The sequence below is a fragment of the Neopelma chrysocephalum genome, unplaced genomic scaffold, assembly GCF_003984885.1.
Source record: "Neopelma chrysocephalum unplaced genomic scaffold, ASM398488v2 Primary Assembly neopelma1_22, whole genome shotgun sequence".
Taxonomy (NCBI): Eukaryota; Metazoa; Chordata; class Aves; order Passeriformes; family Pipridae; genus Neopelma; species Neopelma chrysocephalum.
In genome coordinates, this window is record NW_020897689.1 from 1,443,104 (window position 1) to 1,468,546 (window position 25,443).

The 25,443-nt window shown below is 39.3% G+C and overlaps 1 protein-coding gene across 1 annotated transcript; it reads left to right on the forward strand.

The window, feature by feature from the left end:
- Nucleotides 1–1,101: 1,101 nt before the first annotated feature.
- Nucleotides 1,102–25,443, forward strand: PIP4P2 (phosphatidylinositol-4,5-bisphosphate 4-phosphatase 2). The gene is made up of 7 exons (XM_027680145.1): nucleotides 1,102–1,316; nucleotides 7,230–7,378; nucleotides 8,639–8,745; nucleotides 10,440–10,563; nucleotides 16,373–16,425; nucleotides 22,631–22,721; nucleotides 23,864–25,443. The coding sequence occupies exons 1-7, from the start codon at nucleotides 1,211–1,213 to the stop codon at nucleotides 24,005–24,007; spliced, it is 774 nt and encodes a 257-aa protein (XP_027535946.1). The 5' UTR covers nucleotides 1,102–1,210; the 3' UTR covers nucleotides 24,008–25,443.

Consider the following 25,443-nt stretch of genomic DNA (forward strand, 5'->3'; position numbering starts at 1 on the left):
ATAGCTCATTAATTCCATATCCTAGTTATCAGAGAATTCCATATGATAGTTATTAAATTAAAAATGAATAATTGGAATCTTACAAAAATAAAACATCAGCTCCCATTTAATTTAATGTTTTGATTATTTCTCATAGACTCTCAAATACATTAATCCATTTTTATAGAACAGTTTGATTTCCTAGAGTCAAATGTGAAAAACAGTTTCCACAGAAAATTTTCAACATGATGCAAGAAACCCTATTTTATTATAAATTTTATTAAGGACAGAATATGACCAGGTTGTGAAGTCTCAGGCCATGATCTCTTCTTTACCCACTTCTTACAAAAACATTTGCCTTCCACATAAGGTGTTTCAAGAAGTGTCTTGTTTCTGGGTAATCACACCGCATGGACATGGGGTGGCACTTGGCAGCCGTGTCCACTTGTGTACAAAGTAACTGCTTTTTTTCTGCTGTTACTGCAGCCTGGCAATCTCTGACTGACGGACAGTAGAAGCACATGATACTTGGGTGACTAACATCTGCTTTATCTCAATAGAGTCTGAAAAATTAACCAGGGAAGGCTACTTTCCCTCTTCACCAGAGACTTCCAGATGGTGCCCGAGTGCGCTGTCTAGCAGAAGGATATTAAGTCCTTCCGTCCTGAGGGCTCACTGACACCAGCGGAGAGGCTTCCCAGTTGAGCAGATTTGCTAACGGGTAGATTTATCTCCACTCGTTTAGAGTGCCCTTAAAGGTTACCACCACTTTCACACCTGGGTAAGTGCCACCTGAGTCGGTCTGCATCCCCAGACTCCTAGAAAAGGCAACTGGTTCCAGTTAGATCAACTACAGCACTTCCTTGGTACTGACGTCCATATCCACACACAGAGCTTAAAAAAAAAATAGAATACCCCCCTCCCCAACAAAACAACAACCAAGAAAAAAAGAACAACCCCACAACCCAGCAAATGCACTTTCTTTTGCATAAATATATTTACAGAAGGTTGTTACGTTCCTCCTGCAGACACCGCCCCCGGCCCGCCCCGCTCATTAGCCCGTGCCGGGGGGCGGCCGGCCCAGCCCCCGCCCCTCCGTCCCTCCTCCCCGCCTCACTCCCATTCATTCCCAGCCCCTTCCTCTGCGCTCCTTCCCCTTCCCCGGCGCCGTCGGTCCGGCCGCCTCCACGCCGAGCGCCCGGCCGCGGCCAGGGCCCTCCGCGCCGCAGCCATGGCCGCCGAGGGGGTGGACGAGCGCTCCCCGCTGCTCTCCGCGCCCGGCTCCGGCAATGTCACCCCGACCGCGCCGCCCTACCTGCCGGACAGCAGCCCCCGAGGTAAGGCTGTGCCGGGCGGGGGGGCGGCGGGGCCCTGGGGGCGGCGGGGCTGGCCCTGGCGGGGGCGCGGCGCATCCGCGCGGGTGCGGCGGTGCGGGGGCTCCCCCGCCTTGGCCGGCGAGGGGCGGCGGGGCCGGGCCGGGGGAGCCCCCGCCCTGCCCCGGCTGTAGGGGCGCGGGTGGGAACAACAGGTAACGCCGCGCAGGGCCGGGTGTAGGCCCTGCTCCCCCCCGTGCTCCCCGGCCTCGGCGCCTCAGCAGGAAAAAGAAAAGACATTAAAATAATTGTTTGCAGGGGCAGAACAAGCCCGAACCGGTCTGCTTATTATAACTCTCTCGCATGCCGCAGCTTGCAAAGTGATTGCTGGACTTGGGTTCCCCCATTAATTAGGAGCAGGATTAGGTGGAAGATCCTGAGCCGAGCTGGGCTCTGGCAGCTGCAGGAGGGGCGCAGCGCGGGGTCTCGCCGCGGTGTCGGGCGCAGGTCGCTGCGCTGTGCCGTCCATCGCAGTGCCACAGCCCAGAGGTGCCCAGCTGCCATCGGCTCCTGGGCTGGCAGTCGGATTGAAATAACGAAGGGACTCAGTGCAATGTGGTAGTTGAAGTCCAAAACCACTAGGATGTCCTTGCAAACGCGTTTCAAGGCCATAGCTGGCTTTGGCTTTATTTTTAAAGCAAGTCAGATACTGTGGTTCCAAATCTGTAATCGTGGCATAATTATATGGTATTATCTTTCTTGCGCAGACTTAAGAAAATCATCTTGTTGATCAATACTGAATATTTAATAAGTAGGTGAAAAGATTTTACTTAGCAACTATAAATCAGGATGTTTACAAAGTACATTAGTAGGTTTTTTTGGGTTTTTTTCAGTTAAATGTTTTAGAGCAGAAAGTGAGGTGTGGAGAAAGCTGAAGGAACAAAGAATCAATAAGATTAGAGTAGCTTTGCTAGCAGTAGCCTTTAAAATGTAAGATTACAATCCTTATCTCCATAGCTCCAGTGTGTTGGTCTTTTCTTGTGGATTTCTATGTAATTGTATATATTTATGACATGTATGTAACTAGAATGAGTGAGCATTTGTCTCTTTTGAATAATATTTAAACTCTTGGAAAACTAGTCCTCTTTGTCTTAATATGAAAATGTATTTCAGTTAGGGCTGTAACTAGTATTGACTGTTTACTTTCATTTGAATTGGACAAAGGAATATTGGAAAATCAGCAGAGATTGGGGGTTTTGTTTTGTTTATTTGTTTTTTCCCTAATCAATTTGTGTAGGATTAGCATAATCTCCTAAATTAAAAAAAAAATCCAGAAATCCATCTGAATTTGAATTCTGGTGTTTGATGTTTTTATTCTTAGTAGTCTTTATCCTGTAACCATTATTTTTGTATACGTTTCAATCTGTTGGGTTTTTTTTTTAACGTCTTTATAGATTTAAAAAGTAATGAAAATGCATTAGATCAGTGACTCTTGTCTGAACCCAGGGTAAAACTCATGACCTGGTAAGGAGCTGGACCCCAGATTCTCATTTCAGTTGGCAGCTGTGTCCTGCTGAGCCTTCAGTGGGCATCTGTAATTCGTGGTAACTGGCTGGGCACCTGCGGTGGGGTGTGGTGCTTGAGATAAGTGGCTTGTTCCCAGAAGTGAGGAGGAACCAACCCTAGAGCTTTCTTAAACATCAAAGACCTCTTGTTCAGTCAGTCCAGGAGCAAGCATACTAGGTAGCCCTTCAAAACTGCTCTACAATACTTACAAAAAGATAGCTGCAGAACAAAATCTTGCAGAACTGTGGTATAGGCCCAGTAGCTCTACTTCCCTTGCCGTTTTCCTTAGTGAAAGGATCTATGCAAACTAAACCACCTTTCTAGCTAACAGGCAGCCTTTATCTCTCTCCCTAGTACAAGTCTAGATGTAGAGGGAACAAGCATGCTTGTAGAAAGTTGGTGTTTGCTTCCAAACCTCCTTCTGCAAGAGTGTCCTTGTTTAACATCACCTGAATGGTGTGGAGTGGCAGAGGAAGGAGGAAGAAGCCCTTCGCCCTTAAAACTACCACCTGAATGTACATTAATAGACTTATCCCTGTAATTAACTACTGTGCCCAATATGTCATCCTGAGCTTTGAGAGGCCACAGTCTGAAAGTAGCCTTCTCTTCTCTTGTTGGGCTGCAGCTGGGACCTAGTTGACCCTTTTCAGTGTAAGTTGAAGTGGTTGAATCCTGGTAATGGCTCAGCATTTGTTCCTAATGATGGAAGCAAGCAAGAAAAATTGTTTTAATGTGGATGCAGGCCAGAGAATTTGAGAAACTTTTCACGTAGACAAAGGATGGGACTGTCAGCTCTGCTCCCTGTAGTAAGGTAGTTATTCAGTGCCTTTTTTTTTTTTCAGGGTGCCCTCTCCCCTCCCCCCCAGGCTTTCTTAGTTCTTAACTACCTATCTCTGACATAAATCATTTAACTTTTTCCCTCACCCACCCCCTCCTGGGTCATGATAAAGAGTTATTTCATTTTTTCTTCTAAATCAAATAAACAAAACAAACTCATTTGTTTGACCCAGGTAAGCTGCAAGTGGCTCTCTGTGGTTTCAGCCCTTCAAATACCAAGGGAGGAAAGTACACAAGCACCACAAGGAATTTCTCAGGTTGAATATGGGGTATCTTCCGTTGCATTGCTCTCCTGTGGGGGTGAGAAGGGACTCGGTTGTACTGCATGGTAGGGCATTTTGCTAATCTTGCTGAACTAGTTACTGTTTAATTTTCTTTATTTTTTTTTTTTAATTTGATAATATAACTGCAAATCGGTATGTCAGCAGCAGGAAATTCTGTATCTCATTAAATGTCTCATGGTGTGTACGCAAAACTTGCCTATATCATCCAGTCGTGTCCAGTGTGACAGGCCTTTATGAACTGGTTTTAGATATTATAGTTAGCCTGAAATTCAAGCTGTCAAAAAAAAAAGGTCATAGCAGAGTATGTTAACGTGCTTTGAAACATTTTTATTAAGGGGTAATAAGCAGCAAACTCTGAGACAATGCCTTTATTTTCCTTTTCACCACCCCCATGCCCTCACCCTCTCCAATATACTTTTCTTTAAACTTAATTTTGGTGGCTTTTGCTTGTTTTGTTTTTTGGAGCTCTTCCAAATGCATGTTTTCTTTAAGCATGAAGGTTGCAGTGCCAAGATACTTCTGGCTTTCTGCTCCATAGCAAATGTCATTTGCTGCAGCACCACTCTGAAAAGCAGCCATTATTTGCTTGCTATCTGATATTTGCTGAGCCAGCAGGACAGGAACAGCGAGGCTGCTTACCTGGAAGCCAAGCAGCTCCAGTATGAGGCTGGAGAAGTGGCTGGCAGTGTCTGCAGGGGCTCATGCACCTCAGTTAACCAGCTTTCAAACTCCTAAGAATTGTCGCTTAAAAATAGGGTACAGAAAATTATAAATGTCTAGAAGGGTATAGTTACCAATTTTTAAAGTATTCCAGGATCATGGAAAGCTGAAAGGCTGGGGGCTGTGTCTGTTTTTACGTTCTGGTACCCTTTCAGCTATTGTTTGCCTTTCCTCAGTACTGCTGCCCTATTCCCAGCTGATAGAGTTAAGAAATTGCACTTTAAATGGAGAGGACAAAGTGAAAAAGTTCCAGAACACAATTGTTGCTTTTCAGAAAAGCACCCTTAAAGCTGGGAGTGAACCGTAGGGGTGTCTTGACAGAGTTTGATATGTGGTCTGCTGAATGTGCCTGTTGTTCTATTGCTACCTTTTTCCCAAGCCAGAAAGTGTCAGCTGCTCGCTGCAGGAGCAGTTAAGCAGCCTGCTGACTGCCAAAACCCCCTTGCAGCAGCCTTGACTTTGCCACTCGTGGCTAAGACACTGCTGTTCCTGTCATCCAAAGCTCTAACCTGGTTTCTGCAGTGATCTAGTAGACTTGAGGTTGTTTCCAGTTGCCAAAGTGTGTGTGTATAGGGGTTTTGTCTTGTGTGTGTTTGTTTTGTTTGTTAATATCTTGTCATATCTCCTGTCCTATATGTGGCAGTCTTACTTAAAATAGGGTATCATAGTACTGCAAAATATTGTGGTTTTTTTTTTTTTTTTTTTTTACTGGATGATGCATTTTTTCAGGAATGTTATTCCTCAGAAACAGAAGAAATCACAACATTGTTACCTCATATCTCTTAATGATGTTGATTTCTCTAACTGGTATATCAAAGCTGAAGGTGTGAAGTTCACTTGCTCAAATAATGGAGCATAAGTGTGTGTCACGACTTCAGAATTGTATCGCTGCATATAAGTTAATTTTTTTCTCATCTGAAATAATTCGAGTATGTTGGATGTGATTCTGACACTTTTGAAGGTATTCACTGTTCTCCTGCTGCCTCTGTGAGTTAAAATCAAGCACAGGTCTGGGTCATTTGTAGACCAAGTGGCAAAGAGAGAGAGTGAGAGCACACTGAACAGCAATGCTGCTTCAAAGGTGTGGGATGACTTTTGGATCTGAAGGGCAGATAGGGTTTCTTATATCTCTCCAGCTTATGGCATTCACTTTAAGACAGGGAAGTGATGAGTGCTTTCTTACATGCTTAAATTTAATACTTGGGCATGTCAGCTTTGATAGCAGCCTGTGATTTCCCTTGCCACCCTCCAGCAGATACTGTTCTGTTCAGTGCTGTTGGTAAACTGAAAGTAGGCTCATCTCTCATTGCTGCTCTGAAGAATTTATTAGCTGCTTGGATGTAATTTTAAAAAAAAACTTACTGAAGTCCAGGGCTGCAGGTATTTCAAACTACTAGTATTAAAAAAAGCTAACTATGAACTGCTGAATATGCCAATTCCATATTTGCTTACCTGAAGAGCCCAGAACTTGATGAAATAAAAGTCGGTGCTATTACGTGCCAAATAATTGTCATAATAAGCTTGTGAGAGATTGCCCTGTTGAATTATTTTCATTCCATGAATTCTTAAACCTTGAAGGTTCTTTAGCGTTTCCTCCCTGTTGCGTTGTGGACTCAAGACTGGCAAAGTTGAAGTTTGTTCTTCCACAGAGGCCTAAGGCCACTATATCCTTCCCTGTGTTAGCCTGTCCTAATTGACTACAGACCACCTTGTCCATCCATACGTTGACTCTTGGACAAGAAAAATATGTGGAACCCTTAAAAGCAGAAACTCTGACTTCATCTTTTTTTTTTTTTTTCCCAAGATAGGATAAGTATGCTGTTGTTGCACTCAAAAAAGAAGCACTTCTAACCCTAACCCTAACCCTAACCCTAACCCTAACCCACTTCCCATCCAAGATCTGTTTTCTTTACAGGACTGTTCTGTGTTTTTACCTGTAGTATTTGTTACTATATGATAAAGAGTTGTCTATGTTTCAGTCTTTTCAGGTGTTTGTAAAGGTTGTTTATGACTCCTTTGCCTACCTGTGTCTTGTTCTATTTTCTGGTTTTTTTTCTTCAAAAGCCAGTCTCTGGTTGCTACTAATCTGTAGTAGGTTTGGGGTTTATTTGAGTTTTCCCCCCTCCTGTGATTTCTAAAGCCTGTGAAAAAGTTGGTATGAAAATAAAGTTGCATAGATGAGCATTTTGTTGGATCCTCATTTCTGGGCTGATTTAGTGTATTCATAGAATCATAGAATCAGCTGGGTTGGAAAGGACCTCTGAGATCATCAAGTCTAACCCTTGCTGTGTTTATGTTGCTGGTTTGCTTTACCTACAACTATGGGTGATGTTTGTGTACACAGAAGCTGTGGAGAAGGGGAATGCAAACTTAGGTTTGTCTTTGTTTATGCTAACCATTAACTTCGAGTTGTTTGGGAGTTTTTTAATATTTTTTTTTCTTTTTTGAGGCTGTGACTTAGGGATGATATTTGCTGAAAGTGTTTTAGGATCCTCTAGTGTTTCAGCTGGGATTTCCTTATGTCTTGCAGCAGAGCTTCCTCCTCCATACACTGCCATTGCAAGTCCAGATGCCAGCGGTGTTCCTGTAATAAACTGCCGCGTGTGCCAGTCGCTAATCAATTTGGATGGCAAGTTACACCAACATGTGGTTAAGTGCACAGTTTGCAATGAAGCTACGGTAAAATGGATTTTTAGCATTTTTTTTTTGTGGAGGGAAGTGGGGGGAAGCTGAAGTATGTGGTTGGTGGAATTTGTGTCCTCACCTACAAAGGGTGAGTCCCTTCGTACCATCCCTGCAAAGGACCTGTGAGCCCAGCTGACTGCTGGTGTAGCTAGTGTGCAAGCTCAGGGGTTGCTGGCACAATAAATCTTCGTTGAGCTGGCTGTTCAGGATGTCTCCTGAGGAGGACAGAAATCAAAGATGTCATTTAAGTAATTACTCTTCTGTAAAGAAGGATGAAATTGGTTTTAATGGGACAAAGAGAAATGAAGAATTTAGTTATTCTAAGTGTGGGAGAAGCAAAGTAACTACCCCACACCTTTCCCTGGATGTATGCCTTCTGCCTGCAGTACTATTCAGTCAATTGGTTAGCTTGCCAGTAGACTACAATACAACAACTTTGAAATGCGTAAGTTGTAGGTTCTTTTCCAGTGATCACAGACCTATTTGTTTCTCCTTCTCTTTTGTTAATTCAAGTCTTCACTATTGTATGAAAAACACAGGATTGGATTTATTATGTGAAAAAGACTTTAAATTATGTCCAGAAGGCAGGTAGCCTTAAAACTGCAGGAAAACTTTTTTTTTTCACTTGAAAGAGAGAGTACAGAACCTGCCACTGACAGTCACTTTCCCTGCAGATATATAATGTTTCAAGCCAAAGTATCTTGCAGCTTTTGAAATGCTGTATGAAAGGGACACTGAAACTTGACTCCGAGGTTGGAGACAGATAATTTCAGTATAAAGTAAGATTAGAGTACAGTGGTGTCTACATGTTCCCTTAGTGACCGAGAACCAGACTGTGATCCTTACACTGTTGAATGAAGCCATTGTACCATGCAAGGAGACTTGTTTGATGTTTTGACTGTTAATTTTTTTTAAATATACCACTTGTTAAGCTTACATTTAGAAAAACAAAACTGAACTGAAGCCTTGAATTGTCATTGCTAAAATATGAGTATTTTTTTTCCCTCAGTTTGCAGAATCTCTTGTTTTTTCTGTTGAGGAAATTTTTACTTTTGTCCGGGAAGAGAAAAAAAACTTCTAATTTTGTCTTGACTGTGAAGTTTTCTCTGTAAGAGGAACTGTATTTCTCTGTTAACAACAACTTGTCGCTGAAGTTGTTCTGCTTTGTCATACTGTTATGTGGAAAAAAATGAATTGCTATGACTTCTGATGTGTGTTCTCTGGTGGTTGTGTTGGTTTTTTTTTTTTGTTTAGCCAATCAAAAACCCTCCTTCAGGGAAGAAGTATGTTAGATGTCAATGTAACTGTCTCCTTATCTGTAAGGATACGTCTCGGAAAATAGGCTGTCCAAGACCAAACTGGTAAGAATAAAATACTCTAAATGCATTGTGATAGTTTTCTTTAAAGCAACAATTCTCTTTGTGTTGAATTTTTAAAATTAAAAGAGGTTCAAGGGTGGGCCTCTGTATGTGGACACTTAACAGAGCATTACTGAATTACTACAGACATAGGTAGTGCTAGTGTCAATTTTGAATTTTTTTTTTTTTTTAAGATTAAAGAGGAAAAAAAGTTTCTTCTTCTTCTATTTAGTGTTAGTCTCAGATGTATGTGTCCCATTTTATCTACTTCATAAGGAAAAAATGATGTAAAGAACAACAGAGAAGAAAATCCACTTCTTGTTTCTGGGACTTAACATTCACAATTTCTTGCAGACTTAATTATTGTAAACACACAGGATGCTCCCTTTGCTTATTTCAGAGCAAGGACTCCAGAATGAAATGGGAGAGGAAGCAGTAGATTGGCTTCAGTCCTGTTCTCCCTCCTGTTTATGCTGAGTTTTCATTTTCCTCTCAGCTCTTGACTTTTGGTGTTAAAGATCCCACTGAGGTAGGAGTAGTTTGACTGTAAGTGGTGCAGCTCTAACAGGAGAAATGGAGATGAAGGCTAAGTCTGCAGACACATGAATGGAAACTCTACCATACCAAGTGCCCTAGTCACCAATGTATTGGCTGTTCTGGTTTCAAAACAGTTTGAGACTTGTGGGAATTTTTTTTTTTTTTTACTAATGCAGTGTTGGGGAGGACTTCAAAACATTCCAGACACTTTCTCAGAGTGCAAGAATGTTCATGGGATACTTCAGTTATCACATGGTTGCTAAATAAACTGAATCAGAAACTCTGTAATTTTATTAAAATAATTCCAAAAGCATATATCTCAGCAGTTTCCCTAAGATAGTCTATGTATTTGTCTTGCTAGAAACTGAGCAAAATTGGTGTACTTTGAAGGAGAGAGTTGGGAGTAAGACTCCAGATTGAATGAAGGGAGGCCATCCAGAACACAATTTTGATTGTATATGGAGAGAGATGCAGTGCAAGTTAAATAATGCTTTAATTTTCCCCTTCACTTTTTCATGCTAAGAAGTCTCATCCTGATTCTGTTTTGAGTTGGTTAATTTGGTTACTGTCATTTTGGACTGACAAATTTTATAATTAAACTTGAAACAAGTTAAACATGAAAACAAATACTTACAGACTGTTTTATAAGTAAACTGATTGCATTTAGTCAACCTGGGGTGGTTTTCTTAGTTTAATAAATTTGAGTTGAATTTTTACTGTCCAAATGTGGAGATGCTGCTTAAATTGACATGATTGTCAGTAGCGTGGGAAGGAGAACTAGGTTATGGAAGAGTCCATACTCTTTCTGCATGTTTCACATAGGTACGTACATTTCAATTCACGGGCTTGCTCAGCTCGGGTATTAAGATTTCATTCTCCTGATGAGTGTTTCTGCCATATACTGGCAAGTCTTTGATCTCTACAGGGTTCAGGGTTGCATGGCTGATCTTGGAGTGAAAGAGAATGTTTTCAAAACTGAAAAGGAAAACACTTCGTAGAGGGACCAAAACTGGGTGCATCAGCTGTTTTTAACAAGCAGATTGTAGTTTAAAAGTGTAAAAATATTTGGTAGCGAGTTGCTTAAATTGCTAATTGCTTACATGCATCGTCCTTCTCTTTTACTAGCTTAATTACATGTGTATCTAATGTTCTTAACACAGTAGACGCATCATTACTCTTGGTCCAGTAATGCTGATTCCAGAAGAGCAGCCAGCTCAGCCTGCCTTGCCAGTTCAACCAGATGGAACTAGAGTGGTGTGTGGGCATTGTGGAAATACGTTCCTTGTAAGTAAAGCACCAGGTTCTCCTCACCTCGCTGTGCTGTCCCTCAAGGTATTTGTTGTAAGCACTTCTGAGGGGTGTATTGCCTCACTCTCTGGCATCAGTGAGGAACTAAAGCTTCTTCTGTCCTCATATTGCTATAGATGTATGGTCTGTATTTGGTTATCTTTACAAGCATTTCAAGAAAACTTTTAACAGTCATTCTGTGTGTGGGTGGATAAAGCCTAAAGTCTGTCTTACTGCTTAGTGATGTAAGAGTGGACAGTGCTGAAAAAGGAAGTTTTGCTTCCAGGTTCTGTTTAGTCTTGCAGTGGTGGCTGTGTTCTGCAGTGGCTAAGAGGGCGGTTCTGTCATTGCTGTATGGATCTCTGAAAGCTGTTTATGGCACTTGCACACTGGCATATCTGTCAGTTGTTACGGACTGGAGGTTTTGTTTTATATGTGAGGCTACCAGTTGATCCCATTTTTAAGTGGAACGATGCAAGAATATTTTTCTGTTGTTGAACTGTTTGCAGCCTTCTAAATGGATAAGAGGCTGCCATACTTGAACAGTACACAAGTTAGCTTTAGCTTCATCATTCAGCAGTACTTGAATCTCTGTCAGGTTTGTAAATTATGGGAAATGGCTATGATAAGTGGTACAGCTGAAGGAACCACATAGTCCTGACAGCGGTGTTACATTCCTGAAACAAAGGATTGTAAGATACATAAAGACCAGAGAATACTCAAGGAAAAAGGAAGCTTAGGGAATGGCACTCCATGTTGGCTTGTAGCAGGGAGAGAAGGGTTTGTTTGTGATGGGCTCTATAATGGAGTAGACTTCTGCCTTCAAATCTTTACTTCAGGTTTATGGATCAGTGAGGCGCTTTTGTGGCTTAACCCAGGCCATCACTGCAAACACCACCCAACCTTCCTGTCTGGGTAGGGAGGAAAATTGGACAAAAGGCAAAACTCATGGGCTGAGGTAAAAACAATTCAATGATTGAAACAAAAAACCCCAGTACTACTAGTGATGACAAATGAAAAGAGAGGGAGAGAGGAATAAAACCAAGAGAAACAAGTGATGTGCAATACAATTGCTCACCACCCACTGACTGATGCCCAGCCAGTCTCTCAGCAGCGATCAGTGTCTCTCAGCCAACTTCCCCCAGTTTATATATCAAACACGATGTTCTATGGTATGGAATATCCCTTTGGCCAGCTCAGCTCAGCTGTCCTGCCTGTGTTCTCTCGAGTTCCTTGTGCACCTGGTTTGCTGGCAGGGTATGAGAAACTGAAAAGTCCTTGACTTAGGGGAAACACTACTTAGCAACAACTAAAACATTAGTTTGTTCCCAACGTTGTTACTGAATCTAAAACACAGCACTGTACCAGCTACTAAGAAAATTGATAATCCCAGCTGAAACCAGGACAGGTGTGCTATAATGGCTTGACTACTATAGTAGGTGATGAATGCAGGAAGCAGGAAATAGCCCTTACACTTCTCTTTTTTTATTTTTTCAGAGGAAATTAGAAATTTGATTATGAATTTACAAGTAATGTGCTAACTGAAAAGCCATTAGAGAGATGCTCGAAATATTCTGTCTGCTAATTCTGCCTATATATTGAAAAAAATATATTTCTTATAACCCTTGCTGATGAGCAGAAAGTAACGGAAGGTAACTGAAGGCAGCTGAAGTGGGTTTTCCACTTGCCTTTTTTTTTGCCTATCTTTGGGGACTTTCATAAGCATGGGATTTTTACTTGGCTTTATCCCCTATTTGCTTTATATAAGTACAGCCTAAATTACCTTTGTACTTTACACAATGAACTACTTCAGGTGAAAATAAGGGGAAAAACCTAAACCCATAAAGGCTATTTTTTCCTGTAACTACTAGATTATGCCTTAAAAGGCTAAGTTTTTTCTATTTTGGGACTTGTGCATGTGACTTCAGATCTAATTATTGCTTTAGGGAACTGCAACATTTTGAACTTCGTAGTTCTATCTACCACTAAGACCAATTTTTCACTTCGCGGTACATCGAAAAGAAAATTTCCAAATCACTAGAAATAGGAAGTTTGGTATTCTTTTGTGCTGAGTTATCAAGACACAAACCCATTTTTTTCTCACTTCACGCAGCTTTTCCACCAGACTTTTGCTTCTCTTGTTTTCTGTAATTAAGTCTGAGATTCTCCAAATAAAAGTTTTAGTTAAGAAAAATCATGAAATTGCTTGGATTTCAGAGTGAGCAGAGAAGCAAAAAAAAAAAAAAGTGTTTTAGCCAGCATGGAAACTCAGCTTCTGTGTAGGTATTTCTGCCTTTTGTGATCTCCACATTGTAAAGAAGATACGTAATGCTAGATGTATCTCTCAGCAATTCAGTAGGTTATCCCTTTTACTTGGCAGTTAAAAAATAAATAGAATAGACAAGCAAAGCTGGAATCCCTGGAGTGGAAAAATCAAATTGTCATTTGCATGTTCTGTGTTCTTTTAAGAGTATCAACTTGTTGACCATGTTCCAAGATTTTTTTTTTTCATATGAAAGCATCAGTATGGGCTGTGCTTTCCCTGCCTCTGCACATGTGGAGGTGTTTTTACAGATTACGAAAAGCACTCTCCATACTATGGAGTGCCTTAAAGTTTGTCTGTCTTAGCTGTCAGGCTTAGTACTAAAGTTATACTGTAGCTGAACTATCCATAGTTATTCACATTTTATTAATGAGATCTTTTTTTCCCTTGGTAACCTGATAGACGTTTTTTTCTGTGTTAAGTTTTCCACTGTTTCTGGGAGATTTGGAGTTCAGACAAGTGGGAAAAGGGGTAGAATAGAAAAGGAGAGCAGGACAAGGGTTTAACTATGTTGCTAAATCACAATTTGATCTGGTTTGGGCTTTTTAGAGTGCTTCTGGACTTGGACTGTGACAGTTACTGTTTCTGCCAGCAGTAAGTCATTCCCTGCAACCCCCCTCACCTCCTGAGGGACCTCTGCCTATGATAGTCTGTGGCTGTCAGAGACTGAGTTGCCTTTGGAAATGGTGGTGGGCAAGGGACGGCTGTCCCTGTGTTGTCCCCCTCTTTGCCATCTTCCTGCTACAGTCCTGCTTGCAGACACCTCAAGGATGAGAAGTCAGGAGCAAGCTATGGAAGCCAGAGGCTGTAGGCTAAGCACTGTGCTTTGTCAATTTAATTTTTTTTTTAAACTAATCAAATATGAAAATTATTCCTTCTGAAATAATTGAATAGAAAACCCTTTAAACTTTTCAGAAAACTTAGACGAGTTTTAACCTGCAGAAGTATTTTGCTTTCTCAAAGGACCTGAGGGGAGTGGAGGGGAAGGTTCTTTTGCAGAAGCAGCTGTATGTAGGACTCTGTGTGCATAGAATTTTTCTTTCTCTTTTTTTTTTCTCTCTATCTTACGTTAAATGCACTGAGAACTATTTTAGGCTCAGAAGGAAAAAAGTTTGACATATTCTTCCAGTAATACGTTTGATGGATTTCTGATTTTGTCCATAGTTGAAATGAAGAGCTCTGGAATCCTTGTCTCCTCATTTGTGTTTCAGTACATCTAAACAGGGATTTGGGCCATCATTTATTCCACTGTTTCAATTAGAAAAATACAGTTTGTATTCTCAGCAGAGAGATAAATTTCATGTTGCTGGAACTTGAAGTTTTCTTAACAACATGAATCAATATTAGGTACTTTAAAGCACTCTGGAATATGTGTAAAAAAAATACCAGCTTAAGCATGATTTTAACTACTTGTTAAACCCACCAAAGCTCCATGACTTAGAATGTACATGAACACGACCTTTCCCCACTGCTGATGTGATCTGAATTCTTGTAGTTTGAATGTCTTGTCATATTTTTGCTCTTTTTTTCTGCAAATATTTCTGGTAGTGCAGAAAGCATCATAACAGTTAGTGCTTCTGTTACTTCCAGGTAACTCTCTATGAAAACAGATTATTGCTGCCTCTCTTTTCCATCTATACTTGAAGCCCAACTCATGCATTTGAGTTTGTAGCCATTAATAATTAGGGCTAGTAATTAGAATCTTAAGTAAAATTCTAGAAAGACCATTAATGAGTAACTTTGGAAATGGAGTAGTCTACACTGTGATAAAACTAGTGTACAGAAGTGAAGGTGAAGTAGTCTAAATCAAGAACTTATATTTAACCTATTTCTGTCTTCTGTTTCTGGAATTGTAGTTTCAAAAACTGGAATAACCCGTCTGATGAGGCCTATCTCCATTCCCAACATTGACAACTGCATCCGATTCCACTTTTATTGTGTATAGAACTAAGGGAAATTGAGTAGGTTTTTGACAGGGATGCAGGCAAATATCTAACTTGCTCCTCTGCCAGGAATGTGGAAGTGGAATTAATGCTCCTAAAAAGCTTTGCTCTGGTGGGGAGTATTACAGAAGTCTTAAGGGATAAAATAGAACTATGCTAAATCAGTTTGACCGAGTCTTGTAAACAAATAATACCAGTTACATAGTTGTTCTTTAAATGCGTTATTGGGTACTTCAGAACCAGGAAAAAAAAAGGCTTTCTTTTCAGTGGTGAAGTATCCCAAGTAAATAAAATTGAGAAGTAAATAAAACTGAGGGACACCTTCAAGAGGCAGGAAAATACACTCTAAATACTATTCTATTTAAATACTACAGATTGAAACTTTACAGCAAAATCTGCTGATACTGGCAAGGCATGAGAAGACACATCCTCTTTCTTTACACATAAAATCATAAATATTTTCTTAGTTTAAATGGTGCTGTGCTGTAGGCTGGTCCTGTTTTCCATACAAGGGCAGGCTTTGATTTTGATTTGTGGTTCTGACAATTACAACTGTTTACTTCAGTAGGCCGACTTCAGATTTCTCACAGAGATAAGGCAGGTCCTAATGGAGGCAAGGCACTGGTGATCTGTGCTGTGGCTTCTTCCCCTCCTATTAACTTCCAGTGTGACTTTTGCTTAAATCCAGAAGGGAGGGGAGAGGAGAACTATATTTCACCAGGAAAACTGCAAACTAATCTCCACTTGAGAAAGGCAACAGAAGAGAGCTGCAATTATAATATAACTTCTTAAAGGGTGAAGAAAAATAACCTTATCCCCTTAATCAAGGCAAACATGTTTAAAATGCTTGTTTAGTACTTCTGTTATCACAGAATGAAATTTAACAGAACATGTTGTTTTTAAATGAGTATATCACTATGTATCCCGTGGTTGAGGTAGTTCTAGGCACTACTTTCACTAAGGCTGTTTCCCACATAAGTTTTTGTCCATGTGTGGAAGGTTATGATCATACCATGTACAGTTTTATATATCATCTTTTTAAAAGTCATGTAAGCCAACAGTGTTCTCTGTTTTAACGATATAAAACTTAGATATCTACTTTCTAAAATATTCTTTAGCTAATCTTTCTGTGCACCCGTAACTTAGTTTTCACAAATGATGCAAGGATTGGGGAAAGATGGGAAAATGCTCCCATTTGTAATTGTGCCAAAGAAAACACACTTAATTCAGGGTATATTCATAGCTGTTAAGTAAGAGAAAAAAACAACATTATAATGTTGCCCATATTATGCCTGTGGATGCAACCACATTACGTCAAGTGAATTTTGTAATACTAAGGCAAGTCATGGGAAATGTTCACATGGAAATCCCAGTCCTGTGTTGCCACTGACAAAAGGGCATTCCATTTACGGAAGAAAGCAAGAGACAAGTCAAAGGAAGTCTGAGAAGCAAAATGTTTTCGTAGTGACATTTAGGATGAAACGCAATAAACATTTTTTCAGGTCAATTTTTCAACCTTTTTCTTTTTTTCTTTTTACAGTGGATGGAACTGAGGTTTAACACACTAGCAAAATGCCCACACTGCAAAAAAATGTAAGTTCTCTGAAAACAAGGTTATGTAAATTACTGTGAAGTTGCCAGTGTTTCTTCTGTAAAAGTCTTTGGAGTAAAATATGTCAGCTGTGCTGATTATTTTGCCGTGCTCATCTGAACTTCAAGGCTGAAGTGCATGTTGTGTGGACATGAATTCTCCACTCTTTATGCACAAATCAGTAACTTTGACAAATCCAACCTGCATTTATGAAAAGTCTGATTGAATTGATAGAGGCAAAAATAAGCTACTAACAATAGAAAGGAATGGGTGCTAAAATTAAAAAGTTATGTCCTTGAAATTTTACCTCTTCATGCAGTAGTAATCAGATGTCATCTTTAAATTTAGAACTTTACCTGCCTTATTGTAAAAGGAGGAAAGGAACTAATCTTAATTTGAAAGAGGTTTTACTGATATTATAAACTCAACAACTAACTTGTGTTAAGCATCCTAATGCATTAGTTTGTTTAATGTTTATGAATTACTGTGGAATAACTAGTCTACTCATTTGTTATTACTTTAATGAGAACAAGAAAAGTTAGAATACAAGAGCTGTAAGAGTTTGTTTTGGTTTTTTGTTTGAAGCTCTCTTTTTGAGTATTTGGCCTTTATTATTTGAGGTCAGGAATACTTAGTTTGAATTGTTGCTAAAAACTACACTACTAACATACTCTAACTCAACCACAGGATGTGAAATAAGACTTAAATATTACTTCAGAGACTTTTGCATACTGCTGATTTATTTAAATATTGGTCTTCCTTTGACAGGCAAGTGTGACTTCCAGTTAAAGGAGCAAATGTGTTTTTCACTGGGAATGGAGAACCACAGCTGTGTTGCATGTTGTAGGACAACTAGCAGGTCCCTCAGGAAGCAGAAGGCTTAGCATAAATGTACTGTAGGTGTGGGCATGACCTGGCCTTCAACAGTGATTGAAGTCTTTTTACTGGAGTATTTGATAGAGAAGGCAGTCTAGTGCTGTGTTTAACCTCAGGGCTGCAACCAATCATGTGTGTAGTAGTGGATATGTTCTAGTTTGCTTAAGTCAAATAAACTCAGTCTTGGTGAGGTGCTTCAGGGATTTTTTAAGGACTGTGATTGCATTAAGCCTCTTCAGTCCTGAGGGAGGGGCTGATGTTTTGCTGTTTGGTTTGTTTTCAAACTAATTGCAATTATGTTTATATTTATCATGTCACTCTTGATAGCTGACCTCAGCTTTTTTCTTGACTTTCCTTAGGTACAAAATTATTTGCTGTTTAATCTTAAAAAAAAAGCAAGACAAAACCCTCCAGCAAAAAACAACCAAACAAAAAAAAACAACCCCAACAATAACAGCAGCAAAATAAACTATACTCCAAGCAACAGTCAGAAAGTCACACCATGTGATCTTTTGGTTTGTCTTCTGTTGATTAATGTTGCTTGTACTTTAAATTCCAGCTGCAGTCTAAGGTTTTCTTAGTATCTCTGTTGATAAAGTGGAAAGCATGCTATCTGTATGTAAGGAAACGGGAGCCTTTCTGCAGTGCAATTTGTGATAATTACAGCTTGCCTGGCAACTGTACAGCAGAATACAAAACTAATTTTAACAAGTGGGCACGTCTGTCCTTGGGCTGAGGATGCAAACTGTGGAATATTGTAATTTAGCCTTGAATGAGTTGCTTGGTGTTTTCCCACATTTGAGATGCGATGGTCAGGAGTTCTGCACTTCCAGCAGCATAAACATTTTTAATACTTGGATTTAGGGCACAGCATAGGTGAGACAGAGCTTTGAGTTGTGATGATGGAATAAATAACTGTGGTGACCTGCTTTTTCTCGGGTCTTTGTCAGAGGTCATTGTAGCCAAGTAGTTAGAAGGGAATGTGGGGTTCTTTATTTCAGCTTATTAATGCAAAGCTTCTTTCTTAGTAGCTGAGTAGACAGATGCAAAACTATTCATTCCTTCTGTTGACTTAGTGGATGACTGTCACTGAAAAAAGGATAGTGTAGACTAAGGCACAAGACACCTTGAATGACTGCAACAGTAAGTTTTTCAAGGAAGCATCATCTGAGACTTAGATTCTCAAATAATTTTCATAACTTTGTTTCAAATGCTTTTAAAAGTGCAGTGCATCTCTGCAAATTGTTTGTTTGTGACCTCCTATTTGGTCGATGGAAATTAGATCTTAATATTAAGAATGTCTTTTAAAACTGCAGGGGAGATCAGGAGTTATTACATGAAAAGGTCAATAATGAAACAATGTTCAGGGAAAAATAAAGCGATCGTGCCTCAGAGTATGTAAACAAAGGAACCTTTCATATCTGGATGTTGGGGAAAATAGGATCTTCTTGTTTGTTTTTAGTCCTATCTATGTGCTATCATTGTGGGTACAACTTTATTGTTTTGTGACATACTTTTTTTCTCTTGCAAAATAACTTGGGAAATACAGGAAATTAATTGTGAGGCAGAGAATAAAATCACTTATTTAGTAAATGACCAGATGTCTTTGGAAGTAGACTGTAAACCTTGCATGCCAATATTGGTAAGGTGTTTGCAGAAGCCTTAGTGGTGCGTAGTGGTTCAGCCTGTCTCAGGCCCTTAGTTGCATGTTATCCACTGCTTTGGGACAACAAATGTAGCTAATGAGGAAATTGTCATGATACAGCTTTGTTTTATAGTGACACCTAGGAATGGGAGAGAAACTGTTACTTTTTACTGATTTAGTGTTCTTTTGTATTGCAAAATAGCAGATGTTTCTCAGCCTGTTTCCCAAAAGAGTGAGAGATTTAAAGGAAGGCTTCTGGTATTTTTCTTGTATAATGATGAGAAACTTTTCTTTTATGTTCTCTTAATGTTCTTTTAATGTCTGCCATTCTCTTTCCCAAGCTCTATATTAAATCATCTAGAAACTTCAGGATTATGAATTCAGTTACTAGAAAGAGAATTGAATGCAACAAGTTATTATTTCAGAATTTCAAATCTTTTTTTCCTTTAGAACCTACCTATTTTACTTTTTACAGTCTGACAAAACCATGAACCCTAATGAATTTATAACACCTTTGCTCCATAAAGACGGCAGGACTTTTAGGAAAGAGAGAGATGCTGGAACCCCATCACTACTGTGGAGGCTAGTTTCAGCAGTGCTATTCACCTTCAAAATACTGGCATTTTGATTTTCCTCTTAAAAACCCTCTTGAAAGCATGTCTGAAATCCTGGCTATAATTCCTATTATTTAGAGCACAAGAGACCCAGCATTCTTTCCTGTGGTACTTCTTTTATAGCCCTTGTCCCTTGTGGTGGTTTTCCCCTCTTTTAATTACTACCCAGTGCTAAATTGGCTCTGGTGTCTTTTATATCTGCTGTTGCTGCCCAAAGGTCTGGCAGGTGCCTTTGCTTTCTCAGCAGCAGCTCAGAAACAAAGAACCACTGCCTTCTGGATAGCTCTGTAGTGAGTTCCCTCATACTCCCACGATGGAACTAACTGGCTGCTTCTGTGATGTGAAAATGTTCTTTTGATCGCAGGCTTCCAGATGTGCTTGTCGAAGTTGTCGCAGTTGGTAGGTTTTGAGGTAGAATTTTAGCTTTCTTTATTCAAAGTTAGTTTGGGGTTTTTATGTGTAATTTGGTGTGGGTAGAGGGAAACTTCACTATTTAGAGTGGGCCAGTGGCTAGTATCACTGTCAGGAGGTGAAAAATGAATTATGGTTTATTTGGATTGCTAAATATTCCCAGGTCTGTCATGTGACCGTAGAAACGTAATATACTTATTTCATGTTTGCTTTCTGTGGAAAGAGAAAAGCTGTTAAATTGAGACATTCTATACATTTCCTTTTTGTGGTATTTGAGGTGATGGTTTCTCCTTCAGCCTTTCTTCCTGGATAGGAGACAAAGCTTGAGAGAAATATGGATGGGAAATACACACAGCAGCTGCAATGTTATGATCACAAAAACAGGATCGTAAGTCAGCTCTGAAACTGAAGGTCTCTTTCCCAGAATTAACTTTGCCTCTGTGTGAAATACACAGCACGGTAAATATCATGCATGTTTTAGGTGTATTGAACATGACATTTCTACCAGCTTATCTGACGGTATCCAGCTCTGTAATAGAATTAACTTTCTGAGTACATAGCCAGGAAATCCTGCAAAGGAGGGAATCCGAGGTCAGTTTGGCAAGCATCTCCTTGCTTTCCCCTTTTATAAAAGTGCTTTTTGATTTATTTTTCTCCTCATGTAACTTGGAATTGGATAACATATCCTTTTTTCTGGAATGGCTGTAGGGTGTCTTTTGAGAGAGTGTGTAGAGGTGTGTGTGTGTGAGGATTGTAAGATATCATTATTTCCCCAACTGGGAATTCTCCCATACCGATGACGCCACACACATCCCCCAGTTCCATCCCACATGTGTATTCTAAGGTTTTTGGTAAAAAAATAATTTCCCCATGGAAATTAATGAGCAGAACTGCTTTGGGACTTTTCCTGCTCTTCTGAAAATTACTTGAGTGGTCACTGTATTTCAACTCTTGCCTCACAAGATGAAGCTCAGTGTGTTAGCTTGAGGACTGTGGTGGTGTGTGTTTTTGTGTTTGTTTTTTTTTTTCTTGGATCATTTTAGAAATTCCTTGTAAAGAAATAGTGTTGGAGTAAAGCTGCTTAAACTCTGTTTGAAGGCTTTCTAAGATGAATGCTTAAAAAATTTTAGTCACATGCTAAGCATATGAGGCCTTACTATGTGGTTAATTAACTGGAGCCAGAAATTTGGTCAGTCATATGATGCATGTACTACTTTAATAGTTTAGCACTGTTTTCTTCTGTTATGCATTTATCTTAAATATGTTGAGCTATCATGAGATGAAAATTACTTTCTCTTGCATCCTTGAACACAGAATACAAGCATTCCATTATTTCTAAAGGTGTGTTGATCTCCCAGAATGGGATGAAGTAACTTAACTAATGATAGCATGCTTCAGGATGCTTCAAAACTACCTCTAATATAGATGGTACATGTTTTTATGAAAGAACCTCTGCCTCTGTAGTCCTTTTACTTGTGTTTCAATGAAATTAAATCATGTTCCTATTTTCCTCATGATTATAGCTGCATGTCATTGCAGTTGTGTGACTCAAGATGTATTTCCTAAACAATGCTAAGCTTCTGAAATAATTTTTCTAACCTCTGGTAAATAATGTTTTATTTGCATTTTATATTCTGTTTGACTGAAGCACTGATAGCTTGATGCAGCAAGTAGAGACAAAACTGTCTGTCCTGGAGTTCATAGTCCAGATGATGAGTGACAGAACTGCAAGGGCATTTATTTACCTTGGTTGTCAGAAGTGATTTGTGCAGCTCATGTAACTTGTGGTAGAACTCTAAAAGAAATTGGAAAGTAAGAAGAACTTGTCATGTTTTTGAAGTTACTAAAACTGACTTAAAGATGTCTAAAGCATTTCAGTCTTTGGAGATGTTGAACATGGAAAAAAATTACATGTCTGTGACTAAAGCGATTTGTTTACCTTAAAGAAATAGGACAGTTTAGTTGCTGAACAGTATTGAGTGAACTGTTCCAGGAAATGGATAATGAAGGTTGTTATTAATGACATTTAGGGGGAGTAGAAGTGATTTCCAGTTAATTAGATGCAGTGAATATATTAAGCCATATGCTGATGAATCAAGTCTGAAGGGTGTCTTGCAACCTACATAAAAGTTGCAAAGCCAACTTAAGTTTTGCAATCCAAAGGCTATTCAAGATATTTACCTGGATGTGCTGTGGGCACAGGAGGTGGGACATGCTCAAATTTTAGGTGTGGCACCATCCTCTTTCTTGTAAGCACCTAGATTTTTAGGTATTAGATAATCACCAATAGTTCCCCTTTAAAACAAATGTGGACTGTGTCTTGTACTTTGTAGTAAAATTTTAAACTTTCCCTACAACCTTATAAACTTAAGATGGTGTATGTCACAGAATCACTGAATATTCTGGATTGGCAGGGACCCACAAGGATCATTGAGTCCAACTCTTAAGTGAATGGCCCATACAGGGATCAAACCCTCAACTTTGGCATTGTTAGCACCTCGCTCTAACCAACCAAGCTAATCTCAGGGTTGTGTGTTGCCATTCTCTTTCTATTCCCTCATTTAGTTACTATTGATAGCAGGGGTTGTTTTTGTGGTGTTTGTTATTTGGTTGGAGGGGGGTATTTTTGTTTAATTTACAACATCATTTATTTCCTAACAGTTCATCTGTTGGAAGTGCGCTGCCACGGAGGCGCTGCTGTGCATATATTACAATTGGAATGATATGCATCTTCATTGGCGTTGGATTAACTGTGAGTGATGTCCTGTGATTTAATTGCAACTGTGTGCGAGGGTGTGTGTTCAAAGGAACACTCTCAGTTGACTTGCTCTTCCTTCCCCAGCATTTGAGTAAACCTTCCTAAGTCTGTGTTGGTTTTGTCATCTCTATTAAAACCATGGACTTAGCCAGAAAAATGAAATGTTTCTAAAAAAAAAAAGTGTTCTGGCACTTGGAAAGTTTCTTCATTCTTATGTTAAATTTGACTCTTTGTCTGTTTAAAACCTTCAGTTTTATGAAAAATGGTTTACTTCACTGTAGAAATACTGGAACATCTTGCTCTTGCTAGAGCTCTCAAAACTTCCAGGTTTCCAGAAATACATGTTGCTGTATAGCCAGGAATGTAAGTTCCACTGCAGTAGAGGTGAATGGGATTCCAAAAGCTAGAAATATGTATGTATTTGTAATTTGTACAAGCTATAAGGAGTGAAACCAGAAAACAAGCTATCTACAAATTAAAAAGCTCACACTCTTTTTGCTCTGCTACTTGGAAAACTGTCTGACTTACCAGTATCTGGTACTGGTTACTAGAGCCAACTTTCTACCTGGCAATCCCAGAAAAGTACGTGTGAGGAAATACCTGCAGTGAATTTATGTGTGTAATTCTCATTAGACCTTTAACTTGCATTTTAACTTGAATAATTATTTATGTGTGAGTTTAAATGAGTTATGAAGGATTTTCCAGTTTCCCTAATAGGAAAAAAAAAAAGACAGCCAGAAATAAAAACAGTGAGAGATGGATTCTTTTTTTTTTTTTTCCATGACCTTACTGAGTTTGAAAACTACGTGGAAAAAATTTTCCACCAGGTTTGTCCACAGGCTTATGTAGCCTTCATCCTTGGGTGTTTTTTGGGACGCGTTTGGATTAAAACCCTGAACAACTTGGTCTGACCTTAGAGTTGACCCTGCTTTGATTGGGAAATTGGCACTAGAAGTCTCCTGATGTCCCCTTCAAGCTCAATCACCCTATGGTTCTGTAAAATTAAGCTAATAAAATATCTGATTTGCCCTTACCAGAGTTGAAAGGGTGCTGAAATGCTTCTCCTTAATATAACTTGCTCTTCTCTGAAGAGCAGACAGTGCTGTGTGTTTGACACTTCTGTTTTCTCTTTTTAGGTTGGTACACAAGATTTCGCCAGGCGATTTCACGCAACATATGTTTCTTGGGCTGTTGCTTATCTCTTAGGTTTAATCTGCCTCATTCGAGCCTGCTACTGGGGAGCCATTAAAGTCAGTTATCCAGAGCACAGTTTTGCGTAGAGAAATTGCTAGGTTATAGATGAATGTCTAGTAATTCTGGATATTAAGTCTCGGACACTTTTAAAACCTTTCCTGTAAGGATTCCATTCTGTTCAAAGTAGTTTAAAGACTGGGGGTCTCTAAGAACAAATGTTCATTGCACTACATAATATGCAAATAGTTTGTTTTGCTGCTAGATTCCCTAGCTCTGAATACTAAAGCTGTGTTTACATGTTCATAACTCTGTCTTTATAGGCGTTGAATTTTATTTCAATAGTCAGTATTAAATTTTACATTTCCTTTGTTTTGTTAAAATCCGTCTGCCATTTTTCTAGATGATCAGTAAAAGTTCAAAAGCAAGAGTGTTTATAAGTGTTTCTACAGTAGCTTCACATTTGTACTTCACATTTTAACTAAAATTATATTCAAGTGGCTTGCTTTAAAACCTAAGCAATAAGCGTTTTGCTTGAACTGCTTACTGTACCTTTTGCCTAAGATCATAGTGACCTTATTCAGGAAATGAAAGTTATGGGTATACTTTAAAAGACTGACACTGTTGCTAGAGAGACATTTGTAAACACTGTATGCTTGGAGATTTTTCAGGTAGAGAGATGCTATTTTGGTAGTCCAATTAAATTTTCATCTATCCAGGATTGGATTTCAGTTAGGATAAATGCTTTCTTCTCAAGGATCCTGGGACTGAGGTTTTGGGTTTTTTTGGTGGGTTTTTTTTAACTGGCAAATCCTAAAAGCCATGCTCGGATTATGGAACTTAACTCCGGTTATTCATACAAGTTCCTTTACAGGGTCTAAGGGAAGCATTTCATATGAATTGGTTTGTAATACTTCAGTGTCATGTAGATGACAATAAGGTGGTGATGGGTTTCTTCTTACTTTTCTCTGATCATGTCAGATTTTCCCTGTTTGGGAGAGTTATGACACTGGTCACTGCAAAGGGAGACACTGTAAATTCTCATTAACTGCTGTAATAAGGAAATGAGTAAACTATTACTTGGACCATTCCATCCAGTACATCTAGTCAATTTAGCACTGACTTGCCAAGAGAATACGGAAACAGAAAGTTTTTTCTAATGATGTATTCACAAAGGATTGAGGGACCAGTTCTTGCACTGCCCATCTTTATAGTTTTAAACAAGTTTTTGCTAAATTCAGAAGGAATGTCCTGAGTGATTTAGACAAGTGTAGTAATTTAGATAATGGGGTCAGATGGGTAAATTAATATGGATGTTTCAGGGATACATGTAATTTAAATTATCTATGTTCCTGCTAAGTCAAAATGATATTCGGATAAGGATTTTGGAGCACAATAAATGTAAATGATCAAACTGTAAATGACCTGTCTTTGTATGATGCTAAATGTATAAAAGCAGTAGCTCAGGATTACAATGTACCTTTTACAAATAAACTAATAAATAAAGATTATTATTCAAACTTAA